General features: G+C 40.4%; 1 protein-coding gene across 1 annotated transcript in view; it reads left to right on the top strand.

Annotated features, from left to right (window-relative positions):
* Positions 1-10,985, top strand: part of Qpct (glutaminyl-peptide cyclotransferase) — a 29,189-nt gene extending 18,204 nt beyond the window's left edge. The window contains exons 4-7 of the mRNA XM_038320968.1: positions 3,918-4,094; positions 5,918-6,017; positions 7,551-7,667; positions 10,361-10,985. Of these exons, the coding sequence (XP_038176896.1) occupies positions 3,918-4,094; positions 5,918-6,017; positions 7,551-7,667; positions 10,361-10,506 (540 nt within the window). The 3' untranslated portion in view covers positions 10,507-10,985. The remainder of the gene's footprint in view (positions 1-3,917; positions 4,095-5,917; positions 6,018-7,550; positions 7,668-10,360) is intronic.
* Positions 10,986-25,222: the final 14,237 nt, after the last annotated feature.

Here is a 25,222-nt window from a genome sequence, read left to right as displayed (position 1 = left end):
AAAGGACTGAGTTGTTGAATGGGGATCCTCATGAAATTATTTCAGGCACTGTATGCCTTCTCTGAACTACTGTCTCTATTAGAGGTAAGGGGTGATGGGAGCAATCGTTAGAATGGGCTAATTTCGAATGCAAACTGTATCAGCTTTGTTTACAGCTGATTTTGACTGAACTTGTGGGATGTACATTCTTATGCTATCATGAATTGGGCAAGTGGTGGGGGGAAGTGGTCCGGATGGCAGATGGTATTATTGTCCCAGCTCTCTGCAGCCCTTCCCACCGACCTCCTCCAACAGGACAGCATCTTGTACCTCGTGCCTTTGCTGTGGCCTCCCATTGTTGTCAGTGACACATCCTTGTCCCTTCACTGTTGATGCCTTTATTGACTTGACTCCGGCAATGAAACGGTAGGGATGTGAGGTGGGTATGTGTGTGCCATCTCCAGGGAAGTCAAGGAGAACAGGTGAACATCATGCTGAGCAGTGAGGTCTTCAGGCTGTCTTCCATTTCTAGCATCAGAAAGCCAGCAGCACACAGAGGACTGGAGGCTCCTTCTCCAGAGAATGCAGAGGCCACAGAAAGGGATGCCAAGAGGGGACATTTCGCCAAATGAGAACATCAAATAGACACAAGATTGCTCTGAAGTGACCACGGTAGAACCAACCAATTTGTGTCTCCAGTGCATGTTTTAGTACCATGTTCTTCAATACAAATGAACAGCAGGTGTGGCCAGATATTGGCAAACAGTTTCCAGTGTGGAAGAAAGCAAGAAAAGCTAATTATGCAAATAGAAACATGAAATCGGAGGAAACAGAATAGTGCAAGGGGCAGAAGATAGCTTGACACTACTTAAAAATCCTTAGAGACAAGAGAGTTTATATTCATGAAACAAAACAAGAGTATTTAATAACAGAATAATCACATCATAGCAAAGCGCTCTAGGAAATTTGAAATTAAAAATATTACTCAAAAAAGTTACTAAGAACATAGAATTCTGAAGTAGATGAAATATCTTTTCTAGAAAGAAGAAAACGAACCAAAGTAAAATAATATTGAGTTCTTTTGTGGGATCATCCCAGGTCATATAAAAAGTAGCAAGAATAAAAATGATGCTGGGCTTCTCAGTAGGAATCTTGGAAGCTAGGAAACAATGGCGTTATGTCTTAAATTTTTTTTTTTTAAAAAATCATTTGCCACATGAAATCATAGTACAAAGTCTTTTTTTTAAACGTGTTTAAAATATTTACTCTTATGCACTGTTTCATTTTAAAAGTGTTATCGAAATTTGCTCCAGCAAAAATAAGGGAGAAGAAAAAGTCGGGAAGCCAGAGAGGATGGAGTCCTGGGTTCTAGGTATCGGAGAAGAAGAGGTGGGTGCCAGGGTGGTGTGAAAGGTGAGAGAGGAGGTGAGCGGCTGGGCAAGTGAGCAGCCAGCTTAGGCTGTACCAAGGAGAGAGAGGAAGGTTCTGCGAAGTGTGTGTCTGTACAAAATAAAGTCCGTGTTGTCTGGGTCCACTCACCCTCAGCTCTGGTATTTCACACTCTTCCATTCCCTAACTTGTAGTTCCTTACTTCGCCCAGGCTCACCCCCAAGTAGTGGCCTTGATTTCCTCTCGCCCATCTCATTAGATGCCAGTCTCTCTGCTTAGGCACTAAATTCCATCTCCTGATCGAGGGACGAGGAAAGTGGTGTCCTAGGAGGCAAATGGAAGAATTGTACCCAGGATGGAGCAGCAGTTATGCTGGATGTGGTCAAGAATGGTGAAGACTGAGAGTTGACCTTTGGGTTCAGCCATGTACAGGTCGTAGGTGTTCTTGACAAGATCAGTTTTAGTAGCTGGAGGATAGGAAGCCTGAAGGGACAGACATAAGAACAGAACACATGGAAAGCTTGGGAGCGTGATTCAGTTGGTGGAGCACTTGTCTTGCATGAGTGGGGGCCTCGGTTCAATCCCCAGCATTGCGAGATTTAAAAAAAAAAAAAAGTGGAACTCAAGAATAGGATTCTGACAGTGTAAACACGGAACTCTTCCGGCAAGTTTTTCTATGAATAGGGGAACAGGTCAACAGTTAGTGGAGGTAGTAAGCCCATAGCAATATCCAGCAAAGGCAGAAAACTTGATGTAGGGGAAATAGTGTTTGCTAAAGCAGTGCCCTCTAGCACTTGGCATTTAGTGCTTATGTGGAGAGATTGGAGTCTAATGGGACTGGCAAGAAGAAATCAAGGCCAGCACTGGGAAGTGAGATGGGCGTTGTAAGGACTGTAGGCTAGGGAAAGTGTGAAACACTGGGGTTGAGAGTGGATGGACCCAGAAAATACACACAACTTACAGTTAACACAAGAAGCTGCATCAAAATTTCTGATCATGGATTTTTTTTTTTCCTGAGACAAGGTTTCACTGTATAACAGCCCTAGCTATCTTAGAACTCACTTTGTAGACCAGACTGGCTTTGAACTCACAGAACTCCACCTGCCTCTGTCTCCCAAGTGCTGGGATGAAAGGAATGAGCCGCCACTGCCTAGCTTCGGGTCACAGATTCTAAGTTAGCAAATGGCATAGTTGTTTATTTTGTCCAGGCCAGGTTCAGCCTCTTGAGAATAATCACAGAATAGGTAGAGAATGGTACTCCATGTTATTATTGTTATTCCATGAAAATGTGGCTGTGGAGAGAGAAATATTGAAGTATATATAAGGCAAGGACTGCAATGATTACCAGGAATTTGACCAAACATGGACTGAATAGGGTCCTTCTAGGAGTGTAGCTGTGAAGAGGTGAGATTAAATGGATTTGGAGATTCTGGTGAGATTGAAGGACTTAGGAATTTGAATACCCAAGGACTGATCTGCACAGGAGAGTCATGGCCAGACAATAAAAATATGTAAATCTTTTTAGTCTGCTCAAATACTGTCCCACAAAGCCTTGCTTGATGCCCCAAGGACTTCATCTCTCCTTCCTCCCCAATTTCAGCGGATGAATGTTTCATGCTCGAGCCTCTTGGCATATTACATATCACGCTTATGTATTTATCCCTCCTAACTCTCCAAATGTATAGGCTCTGAAGAAAAATACTATAATTACTCTGTTTGTGTCCCTACACCAACAGACTCCCGAACTAAAATCCAGTAACACATTTCAGACTTTGGTAAGGTGAGAAGAATGTACCCAGTTGTTCTAGGTTGGGTACCCAGGAAGCACATTCCGAGGTGGAACCTCATCTGATGAGCATTCAGGTCAGCGAGTAGGGAGTGGCCTTGGATCAACACTGGCCGCCGGGATAGGGGTGAACCGGGATTAGGAGGAGTGAGCCGTGGAGTCGTGGTGCAGGTTTTACAGCAGCCTCAGCCAACCTCTGGGGAGCTGTGGAGGTGGTGGCCCTGTGGCTCCAGTGCCTGGTCACAGGATGTAGGACACTCCCAGTAGGTACATCCCAGGAGAGGCTGCAGCTGGGGCCACACATGCACCTGAAGAGGAGTTCTGTGGCATACGGCCATGTGCATTACAGCAGCCCCACAGTCTAACTATTCGCTACGGAGGAAGACCAAATGTAAGATATTTAGTTTTAGAAGGAGTGGAATTTGCATGGTCTGATGGTGTTTGGAATGGAAGTGGTGTGAAGTAACTTTTGGCACATCTTCACTTGCTTGGACATCTTCGTTTTATGGAACATCTTTTTGCTCAGTTATTAGGAAAGAATGTGAGTTTTTAATTGACTCTAGCATTTTTGCTCTTTTTTTCCCCACTGATGATCACCATGAACCCATCTTGGAGATATAGTGTTCATAGATACCTCTGAAGAAACCCCAGGTCAATATGTCCTCACTAAGTGCTTTTTAAATATAGTTTGGGAGTCTGTGATTGGTTGGCATTAGAGTTTCCGCTGGTTTTATTTTATTTTTCAAATTGTACTTTTTACCAGGATGTCTCTGGTTCCAAACCAGATCTCTCACTCCAGCTAATTTTCTTTGATGGAGAAGAGGCTTTTCTTCACTGGTCTCCTCGAGATTCTCTGTATGGGTCTCGGCACTTAGCCCAGAAGATGGCATCAACCCCACACCCTCCTGGATCGAGAGGCACCAACCAACTGCATGGCATGGTTAGTCTGAGTTACCTTGGCTCTATAACTCGGTCCCTGTTTCCAGAGAAAAGGCTCCTAAGACCAAGTAAAGACTTAGAAGTGCCATGAAATCTTCAGAGCACTGTTTATTGTAGAACATTCCTTGGCAAGCATGGGATTTTTGAGGAATCCCAGAGCTAAAAAGAATGATTCTGTGTTAGAAGCTGTGTTTGGCTGAGCTTAATTAAAATGATGTGAAAATCAGATTAAAGAATCATTAGATTCAGTATGCTAGCACAGCCCCACCCCAAATACTCTGTGGTGTGGAGAGACAAAGCCTTTTTCAGGCAGAGGAGACTGAGCATCGCAGGGAATGGAACAAAAAGGACAGAGTGAGGAACTTCCCATGCACTTAAAGCAGTATAGTGACTGCAGCATGAATGGTCACCATGATGGGGTAGGTTGATTGGCATTTTTGATGGGAGGGTAGAGACATTTTAAAAACGCCTTAAAATTCTGCTGCTATTACTAAGTAGTGGGTCCAGCTCCAACCTCAATTCATCCTCATTCTGTGCCCTGCCAGTAAATCCTCTTCTGAGACTCTCTTCCCCATACTTGATCTTCATTTTGTTATAAGTACCCACCAACCCCAGCTTAGAACTTTGTGCTAAGCTTGGGATTTCCTTCCTCCCAGTGTTCTCCACATTCTCCCTGACCCCTCCACTCTGCTGTGCACATCCCCGTTGTTTCTCATGTTGCTGGCCGTCACCCTAGGAATCACATGAACAATCAGTGTCATCTAAGAGTTTCGCTAACACGCCTTGTATGAACATGACTTTTTCAGGTACACTGGCAGCTTGCCATGGGTCAAAGACATGCAGTCAGTACCTCACTCATTCACTTGTTCCTGAGTGGCTCAGCAGGGTGCAGGAAAAGTAGGGGAGACCTAGATCATTAGTAGTTATTTATCAGTCCAGATATATAATCCATAGTGATGGAAAGGACCATTTATTTCCCAGACAGAAACTTATCTAGTCTCATGAATATGTCCTATTTCAAGCAAGCATTTTCCCAAATGAATGACTATGTATGTCAATTATATATGTGTATATGTATGTGTCACTTGTGTATATGATGTCTTTGGAATCATGAAGTCTGAAAATATTTACTCAGCATGTGGCAGATTTCACTCTAGGTAGTTAACTGAACATTATTTCACTTACCTAGATCAGGAAGACTTAATCTAGGATGTGGCCTTCAGGGAGTCCTCAAGCTTGCTGATGTTTTATGATTCAAATAAGCTAAGGAACATTGGCTTAATATGGAAGGTTATAACCGGGAGACGTTAGAGACTAGCTAAACTGAGTGCCTTGCTTGCCACACAAGGAAAAGGCGATCCAGCAGCATGATGTATACAGTTTCCTTTAGAGGAATTTTTCTTGCGTGCTGCGTGAGTCATAGCTTCCGTCCACATGCACCCCTATCATTACAGATTAAAGTTAAACGCCTAATTATAATGACATAGAAGATCAGACATGCTTGAACTCCCGTCCGAAAGCAAAGCAAATGTATTCTTTTTCAGTTCATGAAATATACGTCAAATCTGCCTTCCTAATCTTTCCTGGGTTATGCTCATTTGGTGTATGATATGTCGCCATTTATCCATGTTACATAAGCAAGACCTAAAAAGTTCTCTGCAGTGGTTAGAAAATATTATTAAACCCGTTGACCATTCATATAGGTCTCTGTGTGATTCTCAAGTATTTAAAGGTATTTAGTTTTGACTGTTTTTCTCTATTAATGGACCTGAAACATGTTTTGGTGGCGACTGTGATTAATTAATTAATATTTTTCTCCCTTAGGATCTGTTGGTCTTACTAGATTTAATTGGAGCTGCAAATCCAACATTTCCCAATTTTTTCCTCAAGACTACCAGATGGTTTAGTAGACTCCAAGCAATTGGTAAGCACCAGTTATGAAAGAGCAAAATATTGTGTCTTCCTACTGACAAGCACTACTCTTTAAAACTCAAAATTTGTGATTTAAGTGCACTCTTTAAATGCTTAAAACACTTGACTGACTTCTGACTTACCCTACCAATTAGTTCATTATTCCTAATTTGTCAACAGGCCCGATTTATTTTCCTGCATGGAATTCTATTTCGAAATGTGAACATCAAAACATTGCATTTATAGAATCTTAGAAATTATGCCAGAAGAAACTCTTGAATTTAACTTAATTTCCCATCTCTTTTTTGGTCTCCTGTTTTCTTCCTTTGCATCATTTTCCAGGACTCCATGGACTCCTTATTTCTTCTCCCAAAATGCACATGACAATACATTTACTTTATTGAGATTAAAATCAATTGTGCTATTCTCCTTCATGGGATTCTCTTTAAATAGTCTTTAATTGTAGAAGAAAAAAATGTACCCCATGGTTAAGGAGATAGAAATATTGACAAACAGGAATATTATTTTGGTTGGTTGTTGGGGCTTTCTCAACGTTCTTAAAAATCCCACTACACATGCTTGCTTCCTGGTGGGTACAGTTTTTTTCTTTTTTATTATTATTATTAAAAATTTCCATCTCCTCCCCTCCTCCCACTCCCTCCCTCTCCAGGCCAAAGAGCAGTCAGGGTTCTGTACACTACGGGAAGTCCAAGGTCCTCCCAATTCCTAGTGGGTACAGTTTTACCCCTGTAATTTAACATCACAGAAATGAGCAGCTGTCCTAGGGAGCTCTGTTATCCTTGTTTCCTAATCTCATGGTCTCTTGCCATCTATAACAGGCGGCATATGGGTGATGTACAACACGAGCTGTATGTGACAAGATGACAAGAGCGAGGGGTTGTGTAGGTCAGTGGTTCTCAAACGTTAGAGTGGTCCAGAATCCCCCGAGTGCTTGCTGAGGTCTAGATTACAGGACTGTGCCCCAGAATTTCTGATTCGCTAAACCCGATGTTGTACCGGCTAATTTGCATCTCTAAGTCATTCCCAGGTGGTGCTGAGGCCACTGGTCAGGAACCACACTTTGGAAGTGCCTGACAAAGGTCACAGTATATGTCTTTTCCCCAGAGTGGCCAGTCGATTTTCTTCATCCTGCTCTGTTGTGATATCCCGCTTTTAGGCCCAGCATCCCTCTGTAAGCATTCCCCATGCACCGTCTGGACCAATTGACACCTGCACCTGAGTTTTCCCAACACCTCTCATTTTCTCCTTCCCAATCTCTCCATTGCTCTGTTGAGATTCTACCCTTAAAGAGGTTCTCACCAGCAAAGCCAGAGTCATGTGTGACTCTTCATCTCTAGTCTCCTCTAAAATATACCTAGGTGAAGTCTAGACACTTATTGTCACAGATGTGGCTGTGTTCACTGATATGTGTCTACAGAAGAATTCCTTGTGTGATAAGATTTCAAGCTCCCTAAAGTGAGGATGCATTCTATGTCTTGAACAGATAAAACTAGATGTTTACCTACTGTCTGATTGTTGCCTGCAGAACAAGAACTCTATGAATTGGGTCTGCTCAAGGATCATTCTTTGGAGAGAAAGTATTTCCAGAATTTTGGTTATGGAAATATTATTCAAGATGACCACATTCCATTTTTAAGAAAAGGTACCTGTGTGTGTATTATTGTCCATGTTTATTTTCCCTTCTGTGCCTATTGTATCTTTTATGTGCATTTTGAAAATTTTAAACAGTGTCATTTACACATTCCTTTTTATCTTTTATTTTTATTATTATATACTAATTGTACATAGTGTGTGTCATTATGACATTTTCATATGTGTATTCAGTGGAGTTTGATCATATTCATTTCCCTTTGCCCTCTCTTGTCCCCTCCCTCTCTTGTTACTCCCTTCCCTTTTCCCAATTAATCTTCCTTCCCCCTTTCATGTATTTTTTTACTAACCCAGTGGGTTTCATTAGGGTTGCTTACAAGAGAGCAGACAAGAGGTTATTCACAGACATCTTACCAGTGCCTACACCATTGATATAGATGTCTTTCCCTCCCCCAGCAATCATTATAAATATGTGAAGTCCTCAGAGAGGGGTGAGACCTCATGAGATCTTCCATCCTCCATGACATGATCTTGTGGGCCCAATCTTATGAAGATCTCGTACAGGTCACCGATGTGATTTCAGGAGTGCCAGTGGCTATGTCAGGCTTGCATTTCCCACTGTTCTCTCCATCCTCTCTGTTTCTTCTATCTTTCTTACCCCTCATCTTTGATATTCACTGAGCCTTAGATGATATAGGTGTAAAATAGTCATTAAATTAATTTGAATGAGAGCTTATCTTTAAAAGGAAATATGTATATTATGCTATAAGAGATTTTTGCCCAACATGTGTCTTTTGGTTATATATCTACAAGATAGATATTAGATAATTGAACCAAATTAAATAATGTGGAGACATCTAGATACACCTTTACCTGGCCTATATTGATGCCGGATACTATTCAGATGCAGCTTTTAATAAACTAATGTCCCCTTACCAGATAATTAGATACACAGTCCCACCCATAACCGAAAAGCTGTTTACAATTCATACCTGTTGGGTGAGGGAAAAATCTTTTTTTTCCCCAACAGTGACAGTGAATTTATTAACTGCACTCTAGGGCAGGCCCTATTGGTCAACACAAATATGGACTCCATGTTTTTGTGTGTGAGTCCTTTTGTTTGCTTGTTTTGTTTGGTATTTTTTGCCTTGTTTTTTGGTTTGTTGTGATTCTTTTTTTTTTTTTTTAGATAGAGGGAAAGAACACGAAATTGGGAGGTTAGGGAGGTGGGCATGCTAGGGAAGGGGAAAGAATATGATCAAAATACATTGTATGAAAAATATTAAAGACGGTAAATCCAGACAAAACATTGAAACAAAAAGAGCCCCTCCCCTTTACCAGTCCCCTCTCTGTGGATAACAGATGAAATCAAAGAGCCCATTATTGTTCATTGACATGGAAGAATAAGTGGCTTGGAATGTTCTTTTCCTAGTCTTGCCCTTTTCGGTAAACAATCTACATTTATCCAGCTGCCCAAGTCAGAGTGCTGGGAGCTGTCTTTAATTCTGCCCTTTCTCTGAGGTCAACCGCTACATCTTACATGTGTGTTCGAGTCTTCAAGACAATATCTAAGCTGAACCTTATATACAGCTCCAAAATTACACAATAATTCCCATTTCCCCTGATTTGAGACAATCCAGAAGTGATGAGTCATTAAGCATAATAAATATAATAAATCGATTAACTCAGCCATGCCATCATTCATGGCTTCCTTTTTCTTGTGAAAGATGTTCTGAATTCTTGACGAGGTCTTTATTTCTCCCTACTCATAATAGATTTAGGAAATCCTAGAACCACGGACATCCTTCCTTGGCTTTCATAAAGTTAAGGTACATTCTTGTCCTTCGCGCAGCTTTGATGTGGCCTGGTTGGTAAGCAAGATATTCTGTGTCACGACGTGAAAATTTAAATTAACTCAGTGACTCTTACGTCGCCTCCCCACTGGTCTCTGAATTTTACTATTGCCTCTCAAATATTTTTGCACATAAAATAGAATCATCTTTTTAAAATGTAAATCAAATTATGCTAATACCGTTTTAAAGCTCTAGTGGTTTGCTGCCTTATCGAGTAAGATGGAAAGTTTACTGTGACCTAAAAGGACTTCCATTTCCTGATTCTGTTTCAAAACCATCTCCCACTTCTCTTCTCACTTCTTCCTGTGATTCTTGCTGTTCCCTAACCAGGACAAGCCTTCTGACCTTTGCACTTGGGAAGATTGTTGCCCACGGTGTTCATTCCTAGATCTTTGCCTGGCTTGCTTTCTCTTGGGTTTGTACCTTGATTTAAATGTTGGCTTCTGGGAGAGGGCCTTCCCTGGCTTTAAACAGCTCCTCATTCAGTCCCCCTGCCCACCCTCCATCCTTATCCCCAACCCTCATTTAGTTACTTTTGAAACGCTTTAACACTGCCTATGACTGCGTCTTGTATGTGCCTGATTGTTTCTCCACTAGGATGTAAACTCCACATAGGCCAGGTCTTGACTTTTCACTCCTAGAGAAAGAACTTGCAGACAGTAGGTGCCTTAGCATCCCTTACAGGATCGATTGACATTCGTTTGACAAGCCTCAAAGTACCCATACTTCAAGACATAAAGCTATCTTGAAGTAAGACATAAAGATGTCCGTGTGAGGCAATGAAATATTAAGTGTCTTATAAGATACGGCACTTGCTTTGCTCACAAATACCACTTTTTAGATGACCACCTGGAAAATGGTTCTAACTTACAAGTTGCTTCTCTTGTACCAGGTGTTCCAGTTCTTCATTTGATAGCGTCTCCCTTCCCGGAAGTCTGGCACACCATGGATGACAATGAAGAAAATCTGAATGAGGCAACCATTGACAATCTAAACAAAATTATTCAGGTCTTCGTGTTGGAATATCTTCACTTGTAGTGTTTGAATTTAGTTTGTGGTAATTGCTTTTGTTTCAAATTCAGAAGTCAAGGTGTTATTTAAGTAATCTGATTCCAGGTAAATGTTGTACTAAAACTTCATCCTACAGATCCATTCTGTAGGTGAATGAGTATGTGATCAGTGAACCATAGAATTCTACGATGCCTTTGATTGCTCATTAATTTTCATCCAGAGACAAGAAAGGAACATGTAAAGAAATGAAAAATAAATAACTTTTGAAACTCTTTAAATGAAAACTTTAAAATGACTCTAGATTACTTATCAATATCATACTTCTAGACACTTCTTAAATATGATGGTGTACAATATATAACTGTAGTTTTATATGTTATGATATAGTGTCTTATATAATGTGTTATATAATACAATACAGATATGTATTTTGACAGCTCTTACATTTCTTCAAGAAAGCTTTGTGGAGTATATTTCTTGGAAATTAAAGTCTTAATTAAATGTTATATAGTGGGTTTGTTTTCCATGTCCATAAATGAGAAAGTGTGTTTTTAAATGAATATTCCAGTTTTCTAGTATTTTAAAGCTTATTTTTTTTATTAAAAATGATATATAGTGGGTAACAAAACAATTGGAAAAGGATACAAAGGTATAATCCAGTTGTATTAACAGAATCATTATGGCCTCTTTAATTGGTCTCAGTTTTTATTGCACATATTTCTTATATAATCAAGCCACATCTCTAATTTGGGGGGCTTCCTCCCGTTAATGTAATTCTAAGACATGTATTTGCTGTTTGGATCTTAGGTTAGATAAAGACAGAAAAGACCACCAAGTGTTTCCTCAAGAGTTAATGTTCAGGTAGCATAACAGTAGTGAAATAAAAATAAACCTCATTTTCCTGCAGTTAGATTTTTCTGGTATTTGGATTTGGTAGAGTATAGCTTTTTTTTCTTCTGGAGACACTTAGGAATCCTGGATTATCTTTACAGATAAGAAATAATTTATCTATAAACAACAGTCTTGATCAAATGAGCACTTCGGGAATTTGATTATTCCGTATAATTGAAGTTCGTTGGGGCCACTGCTCTCTGTAAGTTCTGTGTTCAGGGCAGACATGGTGGAAATAGTGATTTTTCTGAGGGTGGGAGGAGAGCGGCATAAACTGGGCTGTGAAACATTGCTGACTTTAGCCTTAACAGCAGCAGAAGTCCTGGACAGTGATTCATTTGCTAAAACATAAGTTCTAGGTAGGAACAGGAAAATCTGTGATTTTAATATGATTGCATAATTATGTACAGTGGTATAGTCACTATAATATATAAAACATTGTCATGTTTTATTTTACACAATTAGAATTTTCGAGGATTTTTTTTAGATTTTGCAACGCTGGTTCTCAGATTACAAGGATGTCTTTGTGATCTAACTTTAAAACTTTAAAGATTTGTTTATTTTTATCCGTATGACTGTTTTACCTGCATGTACATGTGCACCACATACATACATGTGTACATACGTGCCTGATGCCCTGGGAGACCAAAACCCTCAGGAACTGCCACAGAAGGTAATGAGCTACAATGTGGCTGTCTGGAGACAAAACCTCAGTCCTCTGCAGAAGCAACAAGTGTCCTTAACTACTGGATTGTCTCATTCGGCTCCGCTTAGGAGTTGGGGTGTTCTGGATGCACTGGAGAATGTAGGATAGGAGGGAGAGGAAAGGAGGTCAAGTTGAGGGAGGGCGGGAGGGAGGGCGGGAGGGAGGGAGGGAGGGAGGGAGGAGGAGGAGGAAGGAAGAAGGAAGGAAGGAAGGAAGGAGGAGGGAAAGGAGGGAAGGAGAGGGAGGGAGGGAGGAGGGAGGGAGGGAGGGAGGGAGGAGGAGGAAGAAGGACGGAAGGAAGGAAGGTAAGGATGGGCAGGAAAAATGGCAGAAGGCGGGGAATGGAGGGATGTATGAGTCCAAGAAGGGCTTGTTCTAGGTTTTGAGTCTTCTTCTTCCTTCTCTTGCTTAAGGTTCTTCTCTTCCTTCATCCTCCTTTTTTTTTTCTTTTTCCCCTGTCCGTTCTCCTTATCTATCCTCTCTCTCTCTCTCTCTCTCTCTCTCTCTCTCTCTCTCTCTCTGAGACATAGTCTCATTTATGCCATTTTAGCCTTGCACTCATTGCATAGGTGAAATTACTTTGAACTTCTGGTTATCCTCTTTTCATCAGAGATTATAGACATGTGCTATTATTGCATGCAGTTTCCAAGGTTCTGGGGAAGGAACATCATGGCTTTGTATATGCTAGGCAAGTACTCCGTCAGCTGAGCTACCTTTCCATCAGGAACAAATAGTGACCGAGAGTCACTACTATTGACTTGTAGTCTTGTATATTTTCTGCTAGTGCCGTCCTCAGACCTCAGGAAGCAGGTGGTTACTACTGTTACTCTATGGTGTAGAGAATAGTTAAGTGCATTCTGTAAAATCATACAGCTACCATATGGCAAAAGTGGAATCTGAACCCAGAATTTTAGAGTCTGGCCTTAAAGCTCACACGTACTCTGTGGTCCAGAACGTTCCATGCTATTGTTAATGTTAAACAAAGTGACACTTGCATATTGAACATTTCCCAGGTCATTCCCTCAGTCTGGGTCACATTCTTGAACCTTCGTTGCTAAGATTCACTTCACAGTGTTAGGGATCAAAAGCACGTCACTTCTATGCAGATTTATTTCTCTGCCATACTGAAGGCTATTTTTGCCTCAGCTTGTGCACAACAGAAATCAACACAAGTGGTTCCAGGGCTAAAGAATCCAAGCCACAAAGTGGGATTAAAGGGAGCTGAGTTTTTCAGATTAATTTATATATATAATATATTATAATATATTAATTTATATATACAAATACACACACAAACATATATGTGTGTGTGTATATATATATATATATATACAGAAAGTGTATACACACACATACGTACACACACATACATACACATACACACCCCCAAAAAAACAGTAAGAGGAGTTTGTGGAAGATACATTCCTTTTAACCCTAGAAAATAAGTTACTGTATTGATGATGCATGGTTTAAGCAATATTAGGCAGCAGAAAAATAGTTTCAGTCAGGAATCTGAACTCTAGTTGACAGTGCTGCAGGCTGAGTTATAAACCCCGAAATGATAAGCTCCTTTTGAGGGAGAGTGGAATTAATAGGAGATCACTATAATCTGCCCAGTCGGCATCCATAGGATGAGTTTTAGAGGAGTTTGGAGGATGTGTGGGGGCGGGGTATGGGAGAAAGGGAAAACAGCGAAGGCTTCCTGCTTTGCAGCAGAGCACGGTTCTATATCATTAAGGGTCTGTGCAAATCCGAGGGAAGCCGTCATGATGTCATAAGGGGAGACAGTCTGGGGCACGAATTTTGATAGTAATCTCTGAAATGCATTTTGTGTAGTTCATTACTTTTTGAGAATTACAGCTGCAGAGGTAGTGCACCATACATGTTATCCTGCATTGGGGAATTTTTCATTGTGCGTTTTGAAGTATTTTACAGCCCCTAAGAGAACAAGTCGTATGTTTTGCCTACGAGTGTCAACCCAGCAATTTTTCTTCTCCAAGAAACGTGTTCAAAGGAAAATACTCATAAAAGGATATTCATTACTTTCGTATCTAAAAAAAAATATCACGAGCCTGTTATTGTAGCTTTAGGGCTGTGGCTGGAGGAGAAAAGACAGATCCTCACAATGGAGAAGTGTTTCCACTTCCCAGAAGAACAAGGCAGACCGTGTTAGCAGCCCCAGTTCCAGCTCCTCAAACACTGTTTTGCGAAGCCTCTTGCATTCATCAAAGAAACACATTGATTATGGTGTCCCAGAAAAAAATCATGTGAAAAGCTGCACATTGGCCCCATCCCACCAGCCCTGCTGAAGATTTTCCTTCAAGGAGGTATGGCTAGGACTCTAGATAACTCCATTCTGTAAGGGCATCATGTGGGTGCTCCCAAAGTTTACCATACTCGCTCTGATGAATGTAACATCCCAGGATCTTGGGAAGATGCAGACTTGATGCATGAGGGTGTGGGGATCATGGAAGTAAAGAGGAGGCGAGCTAGACTCTTCACTAACCCACTAATGGGGGGCATTCCTTCAATTTTCTAACCGTGAAGGTCTGGATAGTCTTCATAGGCACTCTTCCTGCCTTCTTTAACTTTCAAAGATGAATGTAAGAAAACTGAGGTTTCTCTCAGTTTCAGGGCTACTGTACATGCAGCCTGAAACTCTAGAAGGAGTTTTGAAGTGGTTTGACTTCCTTCCGCCCTTCGTACTGCTTCTCTGACACCCACAGTTTATCTTTTTCAGTCTTCAAAAAGTAAAGACTTCTGCTGCATGGGGCAGAAGCTGTGTCTAAAACCACTGTCACAAAGCGGAACGATACCGGTTAGCTAGGAGTAGGGGGTGGAGGCGTGTGCTCCTCAGATCCTCTTCCCCCCCAAAATTGGCTCCAGAGTCCCAGAAATACACCCAACAGCAATAATTTATGACAGTTTTGAAGCAAGCTGGATAAAAGGACTGTCTGTATCGTGGCTGGATCCCTCAGCCTCAACTTGGTTGGCATGCTCACGCAATGTGAAGTCATTGTATTGTGCTCATATTTCAAAGGCAATGCATGGAACATGGCCCAACCTTCCAGCGTATCCAAATTTGCCAGTGGAGAGTTTAGACTATTTGAGAATTTATATTAAGAGCACACAGTTGCCCAGAAGAGAAAGCAAAGTGGCTTAAAACAAAATACTCAACACCGCAAACACAACCAAGGTAAATTTAAAACCAATAAAGTATAAAAAACATTACATAGAAATAACCGTGGAAATGTTTCTGTCTCTCACCTACTTAGGACTGTGGGTACAAAAGGTCATTGGTGTGCATGGATTTAATAATTGTAGATTTGGCTAAGCGAGATTGACATGTAGTAAATTATGTTGCTGGAGCCATCAAGGCAGAGCTGCGAGTGAGAGGCACTGATTCCCAGCAACCACTGCTGTTCTCATGAGGCTGGCAGGAGCCTATTTTCTTGTAAAAATGAATTCCACACCTCTCCTCCAAGCTAACTGCTCTTGCTGGAGGCTTAGTTAAAGCAGTCTAGAAAAATGATGGACGCATGCATTAGATATGTAACACATTTTCTCCTTTTATTGATAGAAGAATTAAAGTTTTTTTTGTTGTGTTTTGTTTTGTTTTTCAAAACATGGTTTTTCTGTAGCTTTGGAACCTGTCCTGGAACGCTCTCTGTAGACCAGGATGGCCTCAAATTCACAGAGATCCACCTGCCTGTCTCCCGAGTGCTGGGATTAAAGGTGTGCACCACCACTACCAACCTGCAAGAATTAAAGGTTTTCAAATCACTTTAAAACTTTAGATTTTATTTTTCTTTTTAATGAAGCAAATTATATAAAACAAAGATGGTTAAGTATATATATATTTCAGAATGTTAGTGATTCATTTTATTTTTGTTAGAGATATATCATGTCAAGTAAGTAATTTATTGTCATACTTTTTGATAGACTTACCCATGATTGTTATATTATTATCCTCATTTTCTAAAGAAAGGAACATAGAAATTAAATTATTCTTTGTTGACGCTAAGATTGGATTGTAAGAACTTTAATTGCCAATATATGGCATAGCTACTTTCAGGTTGGTTATAAAGGAATTAGGAAAAATATCCAGTTTATTGGTTTTATCATGAGACCTATGTCATATTGAAGTGTCATGGATATATCTTCCTTGTCATTTCTGGGAGACAAGAACTCACAACAGACTTGCTGGTCTTCTAGCCCTTATAAACATTCTACCATCCCAACCCATATTCTATGAGGGGGGTAGAGCCTTAGATCCAGGAGTTGTGTTGTAGCTGTCCCTACAGGCCATTGATGTTTGCATTAGATCAGTTGTGGTTTTCTGTAGTGATCTCTGCTTGCTGTAAAGAGTGACTTCTTGGGTGGGGAGTGAGTTACACTTGTCTGTGAGTTTAAGGTTAAATTTTAGAATGCAAAATTAGGAATGACGCTGGCCTATTAAAAAGGTAGTTTCTATCCTCCTCTAAGATCCACCACCTCACTAATCCCATGTAGTTAGTAAAGTTTCTAATATCTGGACGGATTTCCCTACCTTTGAGTGGGTCATAAGTCCAATTAGATAGCTGTTGGTTACTACCAAGCTGTGGGTGCCACTATGGCACTCTTCAGGATAACTTACTATGCTGGTCATTGTTGTAATTCAGGATTGTGCTGCAGTGCCACAGCTGGACAGGACTATCGATCCTAGGGAGCTTACACTGTATGTTCTGCTCTATGAAAGCTACAACGCAGATAGGAAGGCTATCAGAATAAATCCACCTGGAATCTTGGGAGTCCTGTGTCTGAAGTGCATTGTGTCTCCAACAATAAGGCCTTATCTTTAGCCTCTGAGAGGCAACTAAGGGTAGCAGCAATAGATTGTATTGCTTTGGGAGTCATTTGAACTACCCTAATCTACAACTGAAATGGAGGTTTCTCATGCCAAGTGATTTATTTCTTGTTCTTTTAAAAATAGCACTGATGGAGGTTATCTCTTTGTTGGTTAGTATAATATTTCTTTCTCCCCTAGAATGTGAGCTCACATGAAGAGATAGGACTTTATTCAATTGCCTTCTGAAGCCTTGGTGAGCAGCTCAGCACTTGAGGCATAATAGATAATTATTAAATACTTGTTGGATGAATTTTACATGTGAGGAAATATGTCTTTCCCAATCCTGGACCTTCAGCCAGCATTTGTAGGTGGCACAGGCAATACAAACTAATCTTCGGTCTCATTGGTGCCTAATAATCATCTTGGCATGTCTTGCTTTTGATCTGCCCTTGATCTTGTTTTCTTTGTCCTCACCTGTCACCTGCAGCAAGAGCATCCTCCCAGTTGAACTTGTGACATTCTGCCCTCCTTAATCTGCACCCCATGCAGTAGTCAGAGCAATATTTTAAAGTCACGAATGCCATAGGACCTCATCACTATTTTGCTTGACATTCCTGATGTCATTAAGCTGCACTAAGAATTAATAGGGGTTTTCTCATATAGTTTCACTCAAAAACCACTTTCTCATCCTCTGCCTATTATTGTTCCATATGCTTCTTGGCTGATCTTGAACTTACTCAGCTCTTACTAATGAAAAAAGGTTTATGGATATTGTTTTTCTGCACACACAATTATCTTTACTCCCAGCTCAGCTTCTTTGTATTTTCAAAGAAGTCTTCTTTCACATGTCCTTAATATATATATATATATATATATATATATGTGTGTGTGTGTGTGTGTGTGTGTGTGTGTGTGTGTGCATCTCTTGACATTTGACATTTAGCTTATTTCCTTTCTTACATTTATTTCAAGTTGTCATCACTTTTTGGGGAAATCTTCCTTAGGAATCATCATATTCTAGGAGCAAGGAAGACAAGGTCATTTTTATAGTTTTAGTTGTGAGCCTAATTTTTCATGGCTGAGTCATCTCTCCAGCTCTGGACAAGATCATTCTTACATTCATTATTTTATTTCCTGTGACTTATAGAAATATTGGAATATAGCAGATGTTTAATAAATATTTGGTGATTGAACAACTATTTATTTATTCATCCAGTTTCCAATTTGTTGCCCTTGTGTTTTTTTTTTAATGGCCCAGCCCATAATCAGAAATCACCTTATTAAAAATATAGCAATTATTTTTCCTGGTTTTGAGTTCTTGTTGAGGAATTCACAGTCCTTAGTCTGGGCCTTTGATGTTCTATTAGAAGATGTCTGGTTCTCTGTGATTTTTGTCTACTAGCTGCCTAGGGCAGTTGCCCAACCCAGCTCCAGTTATGGCTCTTGTCCTCAATGGAGGCTGGTCCTGTACCACAATTGAGCCATGAAAACTCAAGTAAATTTATATACTATGATGATGTGGGACCATACATCAGACTTGGAGAATTGCATCCAGTACCTTTTCGTTGTATCTTACATCTCCATTTCACGTCAAACCGAGTCACTCTGGGGCTTCAGAGAGGTACCCCATAGTTATTAGAAATAAAAAGAAACAAGATTTTGACTTCTGGCTAGACAAACCAAACGTGAAGGATTTGACAATTACTGAGGCCAAATCCACCAGCGTGGTTGGAATGAGGTGCCAGGAAACAGATGCAGTCACAGGGCGAGGCTACCCAGAAGGGAGTGTTGGGTTGCCAGGTGACTCTGCCTGACCTTCTGACTGCAAGTTCCAGGCTTTGGATCTGGCCTTCAGTCTCCAGCTGAGTTTGGAAGTCCACAGCAGAAACGTATCTGATTTACAGTGGTGGCCACAAGGTTCAGTAGGTGGAGGATTCCCTAGGTTTTCCTCTTGCCTCTTCTCACCTCACTCTTTCGGGAGGATGAGTGTTTAAGAAATTCCAGGGCGGCTGGAGAGATGGCTCAGAGGTTAAGAGCATTGGCTTCTCTTCCAGAGGACCCAGGTTTATATCCCAGCGCCCACATGATAGCTCACAACTGACTGTAATTCCAGTTCTAAAGGATCTGGCACCTTCACACAGACTTACGTGTAGGCAAAACACCAATGCACACACAATAAAAATTAAGAAAGAAATTAACTTTTAAAAGGAAATATCAAGGAAGAGACATGGAAAATATCTGTGTGAAGAAATAATGTGGAATTGGGTATGGTAGTACATACCTTTAAGCTCCAAACTTGGGAAGTGGAGACAAGGGTTAATGGGGGCTTCAAAGTCATTCTTAACTCCATACTGAGTTTGTGGCTCGTCTGGGCTACATAAGACCCTGTTTTAAAATGCAGAGACAACAAACCAGTGACGATGTGTAAGGAAGAGTGCAGCTCTGAGTGCTACGTACTCAGCATTGGAGAAGTTTCTGGATGATAGACACACTCCGGTAGGAGCAAAGAGGTCAAACATTCACAGAGGAGAGAGGAGGTGGGAGGGGAAGTCGAAGCACCTTCAGACTTCAAGCAAGAAACCTGCCCTCAGCTCATCACAGGAGCACTTGACCTCCTTTGGCTTCTGTGTATCCCCAAAGTTTTTGGTAGGCCGTTTTTCTCTGGTAGCAAAGAGCTCAGTCTAAGAAACTTGTGTAGGCATCTGTTAAACCTCAAGTGGAGGCTTTCTGACTCATGCTCAGACCTCCCTCCCACAGCTAGCTCTCAGTCAGGAAACTCCTGGGGTGGGGCCTACACTGTCTGCCTCCTGGTTCTGGGCCATTTTCTTTCCTGTGAGTGGGATGGAAGTGGAAGTGGGTTTTCTCTGTCTCCATCATCTCCTTTCATATCCCCCCTTCCCCTTTCCAGCAAGCAAGGGAAGCATAACAGGTCCTATTCAAAATATCTTTCAAATGCAGGGTCTTGAGGCTGGAGGGATAACTCTGCAGGTCAGAGTACTTGTTGTTCTAGGAGTTCAACTCCTAGCACCCACATTATGGGCCACAACTCTTTAGAACTCCAGTCCCAGTGAAGCTGATGATCTCTTCTGGCCTCTGTGGGCACCAGAAATGTATTTGGTACACAGACATACATACAGGCAAAACATCCACACATGTGAAAAAGAATATTCCCAACTCAAAAACCAAAGACCCAGGACCTCACGGTTTAACCCAGACTAGGCCAGCAGCACCCTCTGGACTCCATTGTACCCTTGCACAGCCCTGATCCAGTGTCTGCGGCTCCAGGATTACAGGCACATAATATCACGCCCAATTTAAAACCACTTTTTATTCAAGAGATTAAAGTTGGATAATGTTAAAAGTCCAGGTTACAAGTCTAATTGTAGAGATGAAAGTTTGGAGATATTTCTGTGTTCTTGATTCCTACATATTGCTACCTGTTTAGAGTAACTCCCGAAGGATGTAGGACAGGTCCTGTCTAGGGGCAACAGGCTTCTCATCTCCAGTTGGTGGATGCTCTAGACTGTAGTTTGTAGGTCTCTTCACTGAGTGGAGTGTGCCATCTTTGACATGTGGTTCAGTTCCTCAACACTGATGACACCCTTATATTTTGTCATAGGAGCATGCTGAAGCATTCTGTCCTTCTGTGTTTTGATGTGTTTCATGGGGACTCCAGGGTTTCAAGTCTTGAGACAGTACCATGTGTTCACAGGGCAGTAGGGGCTCTCCCATAAATACTCATAGTAAATGCCAGAGTCCTTACAGTGACCTCCGTGACCCTTTGAGATCTCTCCCTTCATGTGCTCTGACTTTAAGTCTTCCTTGGTTCTCATTCTTCATTAGCTACTCTGGACTGTTTGTCATTACGTACATACTTCAAGCTTGGCGCCTACTGCTCCTACTAGGTCTCTAAGCCTGCTTCCCCTAACTGAGATAGGACAGTCTTTTTGTTTTGGGGACTTCTTTACCTCACGCCTTTGGTCTGCCTTTGTCTCTGCCCACCAAGCCCTGACTCTTGGTTCTATTTCGACTTTTCAGTTTCCTTTTAGGGTTTTCGGGTTGTCTGTCCCCATCTGCTGACACCCACAAAGTGGCTATTGATGTATAGGACACTGGCTTCAGTCTTATAGAGATTCAGATGTCTTTAGGGTGTGGATAACATCGAAAAATTCTGTTTTAATTCATTGGAAAGTCCAGGAGAAAGGACACCAGCCAAAGGTAAACTTTTCCCTCAGAGACTATTATTTATCTCCTGCTATGAGATAATAAAACCAGCTAACAGGATGCTAATACGTGGAAAGGAGAAAAAGGATCCTCTGTCCAAATCTTTCAATAAGAACTCCAACGTCACAGTTTTAACAGGGATTCCCCAGTCAAGCTCTGTTAAATGATGTGAGCATAAATTTAATGATGATTATAATATAAAAACCTAACCTCTGTATGCTACATAAGATACAAACGCTGTTATACATGTTCTTTAGTTTTACCTGAAAACTTACAAGGCCTAGCGGTTTTACAGTGTGAACACGGTACACAGGTGTTTGTAATTGTGAGTCACTCTATGTGTGCAATTTGGATTCAACCCTCCCTCCCTAAAGAGTTGTTGCACAATGCCTTCTGAGCACAATTGCCGTCGCCAAAACTCCAATTGTACCACATTAAGAAAATTACAGCTGGGCTTTTTAAATGGCAATACTCCATCAAACAAGGAGATCGTCAGGGTCATTGGACTGTCACTTGAGTGTTCAGTCACTCCCTCTATGCTTTGGGCCTTAATTATAAGAGATGTCTATATAACAATAAAAGTTGTTACATATATGAGTAAAGGTTCCAAATATTGCCTAACATCCCCCTTTAGAAAAATTTCTTACAAAAAATAATGTTTATTTGTTACTGTTATGTCCCGTGGTATTAAAAATGTTTAAATCAAGAGAGAGGTTAAAACAGCCACATATAATTATGGGTGTCTACCTGTAAATACTCCCCTCACCTTTTTGGTTCTTGTTAACTTAAAACTTACAACAAAAAAGTGAATAGTGAAAAATCCATATGTAGATCATATTAATTGGCTGCAACATGCCATGTATAAATTCTTAAAGTCATAATGGTCCATTCATGTAAGCAAAACCTGACTTACAGATGTAGGTGATTATACTTATATCTTTAACTTTGTTAAACTTTAGCTACTTTAAAAACTAAATAATATATACAACTTTAATATTTTATAAAAGTATACACAAATGATAAATGGGCTGAGAAAGAAATCAGAGAAACATCACCCTCCACAATAGCCACAAATAGCATAAAATATCTCAGAGTAACTCTAACCAAACAAGTGAAAGACCTGTATGACAAAAACTTTAAGTCCTTGAAGAAAGAAATTGAAGAAGACACTAGAAAATAGAAAGTTCTCCCATGCTCTTGGATAGGTAGAATTAACATTGTAAAAATGGCAATCTTACCAAAAGCAATCTACAGATTCAATGCAATGCCCAGCAAAATCTCAGCAAAATTCTTCACAGGCCTTGAAAGAATAATACTCAACTTTATATGGAAAAGCAAAAAAACCCAGGATAGCCAAAACAATCCTGTTCAATAAAGGAACTTCTAGAAGCATCAAAATCCCTGACTTTAAACTCTACTACAGAGCCACAGTACTGAAAACAGCCTGGTATTGGCATAAAAATGGAAGGAGGAACAATTGAACCGACTTGAAGACCCAGATATCAATCCACACATCTACCAAACCTGATTTTTTGAAAAAGAAGCTAAAAATATAAAATGGAAAAAACATATTCAACAAATGATGCTGGCATAACTGGATATCAATATGGAGAGGAATGAAAATAGATCCATATCCATTGCCACGCACCAAACTCAAGTCCAGATGGATCAAAGACCTCAAAATATCAGTATGGCGATTTCTCAGAAAATTAGGAAACAACCTTTCTCAAGACCCAGCAATATCACTTTTGGGTATATACCCAAAGGATGCTCAATCATACAACTAGGACATGTGCTCAGCTATGTTCATAGGAGTATTAATTGTCATAACCAGAACCTGGAAACAACCTAAATGGCCCTCAACAGAAGAATGGATAAGGAAAATGTGGTACATTTACACAATGGAGTACTACACAGCAGAAAAAAAAACAATGACATCTTGAAATTTGCAGGCAAGTAGATGATCCTAGAAATCGTCATATTGAGTGAGGTAACCCAGACCCAGAAGGACAAATATCATATGTACTTACTCATAAGTGGCTTTTAAACATAAAACAAAGAAAACCAGCCTACAAACCACAATCCCAGAGAACCTAGGCAACCAAGAGAACACTAAGAGAGACATACATGGATCTAATATATATGGGAAGTAGGAAAAGACAAGATCTCCTGAGTAAATTGGGAGCATGGGGACCATGGGTGAGGTTAGAAGAGGAGGGGAGAGAAAGGAAGGGAAGCAGAGAAAAACATATAGCTCAATAAAATCAATAAAAATATTAAAAAGTATACTATAAAAGGATAAAAAATGAGGTTCCCAGCCTCTTTTTGAGCTATATCTTTGGTTTAAAGTTTATTTTGATACTAAAAGAACCTCAATTCAAAATTACAACTTTTTTTCTTTTTGTTTTTTTTGAGACAGGGTTTTTCTGTGTAGCCCTGACTGCACTGGAACTTGCTCTGTAGACCAGGCTGGCCTCAAATTTACAGAGATAGTCTGCCTCTGCCTCCCAAGTGCTGGGATTAAATATGTGTGCCGCCACACATCTGACTCAAGAAATAAAATTATAAATTCCTAATCTTACAAAAATTAATCATTGTAAACTATTAAAGACAATTAACACACACAAGCTGATGGTTAATTAAATACAAATATAATTCATTTACAGAGACAAGCTTGACAGGAGAGACCCAGTCATATCTCTTATTATGTGGTCTTCTGTATATGTTGTCAAAGTTAAGCCTGAAGTAAATAACTCAAAACAAGCTTAATGTAAACTTAACAAAATAAATTTAAAGTAGACATAAAGCTTGTTTAATGTAAAAAATAACACTCAAAATGAAGTGTATATAAAAAAACTGGTATAAAAAATAAATACGTGAGTAAATGGGCTAAATTTACAATAGACCTACATGGCAGGACGTCCCCAATTTCACAGTTCCCTTGAGGGAAGACAATCCTGCTAGAGTGAACTGCATGCTAGCCTCATTTCAGGAAAAGGATGCATGGGAAAATAAGACCTGCCAAAGTCTGCTGCTCCTGTCTCTGTCTGTATAGACCTGACCAGCTCTGTCCATATGGTCCTGACCAGCTATGTCCATATGGTCCTGACCAGCTCTGTCCATATGGTCCTGACCAGCTCTGTCCATATGGTCCTGACCAGCTCTGTCCATATGATCCTGACTACCTCTGGCTCTATAGGCAAACTAAGAAAAAACAAACGAACAAAAAACCAAAAAAAATCAAAACAAAAACCCTCTTCCTTATCTCTAGGGAAGATAAATTACTCTTAGTGTCTCATATGTTAGGAGGATGGATTCTCTTGCCGGGTAGAGGATCTTAGAGTCTACACCCACATCCTAAATATCTCAAACACTAGAGAGGTGAATAGTAATTACTCTGCCCTTCACGCCATCCAGAGTGACACAGGAGGATGCTGTGAACTGGGACAATTTGTGCCCAAACCTACCACATGACTGGTTACATGCTAGTTCAGCTGGTCATGTCCTTTATCATACCTTCAACTTTATCTCTTAGCAAAAGCTAATTTCAGGGTCCATACCCTGGACACCCACATTCCATGATGATAGATAGTGTCATCAAACTCACAGTTTTAGGTGTTTATTCAGGCCGTCAAAGTGGTGTCTTGCAAACCTTTGCTAGAATCCTCTAAGAATAATTCCATTCCTCATGTCCCAACACTGCACCAGCTACTTCTTCTGCCTAGAGAAGTCCTCTCGGCAGCAAGATTTATTAATTTTCTTCTGATCCTTATTAAAATGTAATCTTGCTATGAAATCTTCCTTGAGCCCTCTATTTAAAATTGAAATCTTGACTTTGCTGCTTTGTATCCTTTTTTTTTTAAATCACCCTCTAAAATACTGCATGGCTTATTTAATTATTTTTAATTTTTATTATCTGCTTTCCTTTTTCAAAATGTAAACACTACTGAGGCAGAGGTCTTTGCTTTACTTATGACTGAGTTAATTGCAGTTGGATCAGGGACATCCATACAAGGTGTCCAGATGAGAGGAGGACCATAGGGTTACATGGACATTTGGAACTGACACTGTAGGCTGTAACAGCCAGTTCAGTG

Source organism: Arvicola amphibius, chromosome 2 (assembly GCF_903992535.2).
Source record: "Arvicola amphibius chromosome 2, mArvAmp1.2, whole genome shotgun sequence".
Taxonomy (NCBI): Eukaryota; Metazoa; Chordata; class Mammalia; order Rodentia; family Cricetidae; genus Arvicola; species Arvicola amphibius.
The sequence above is the reverse complement of the archived record's forward strand: the minus strand, read 5'-3'. Positions and strand labels throughout refer to the sequence as shown.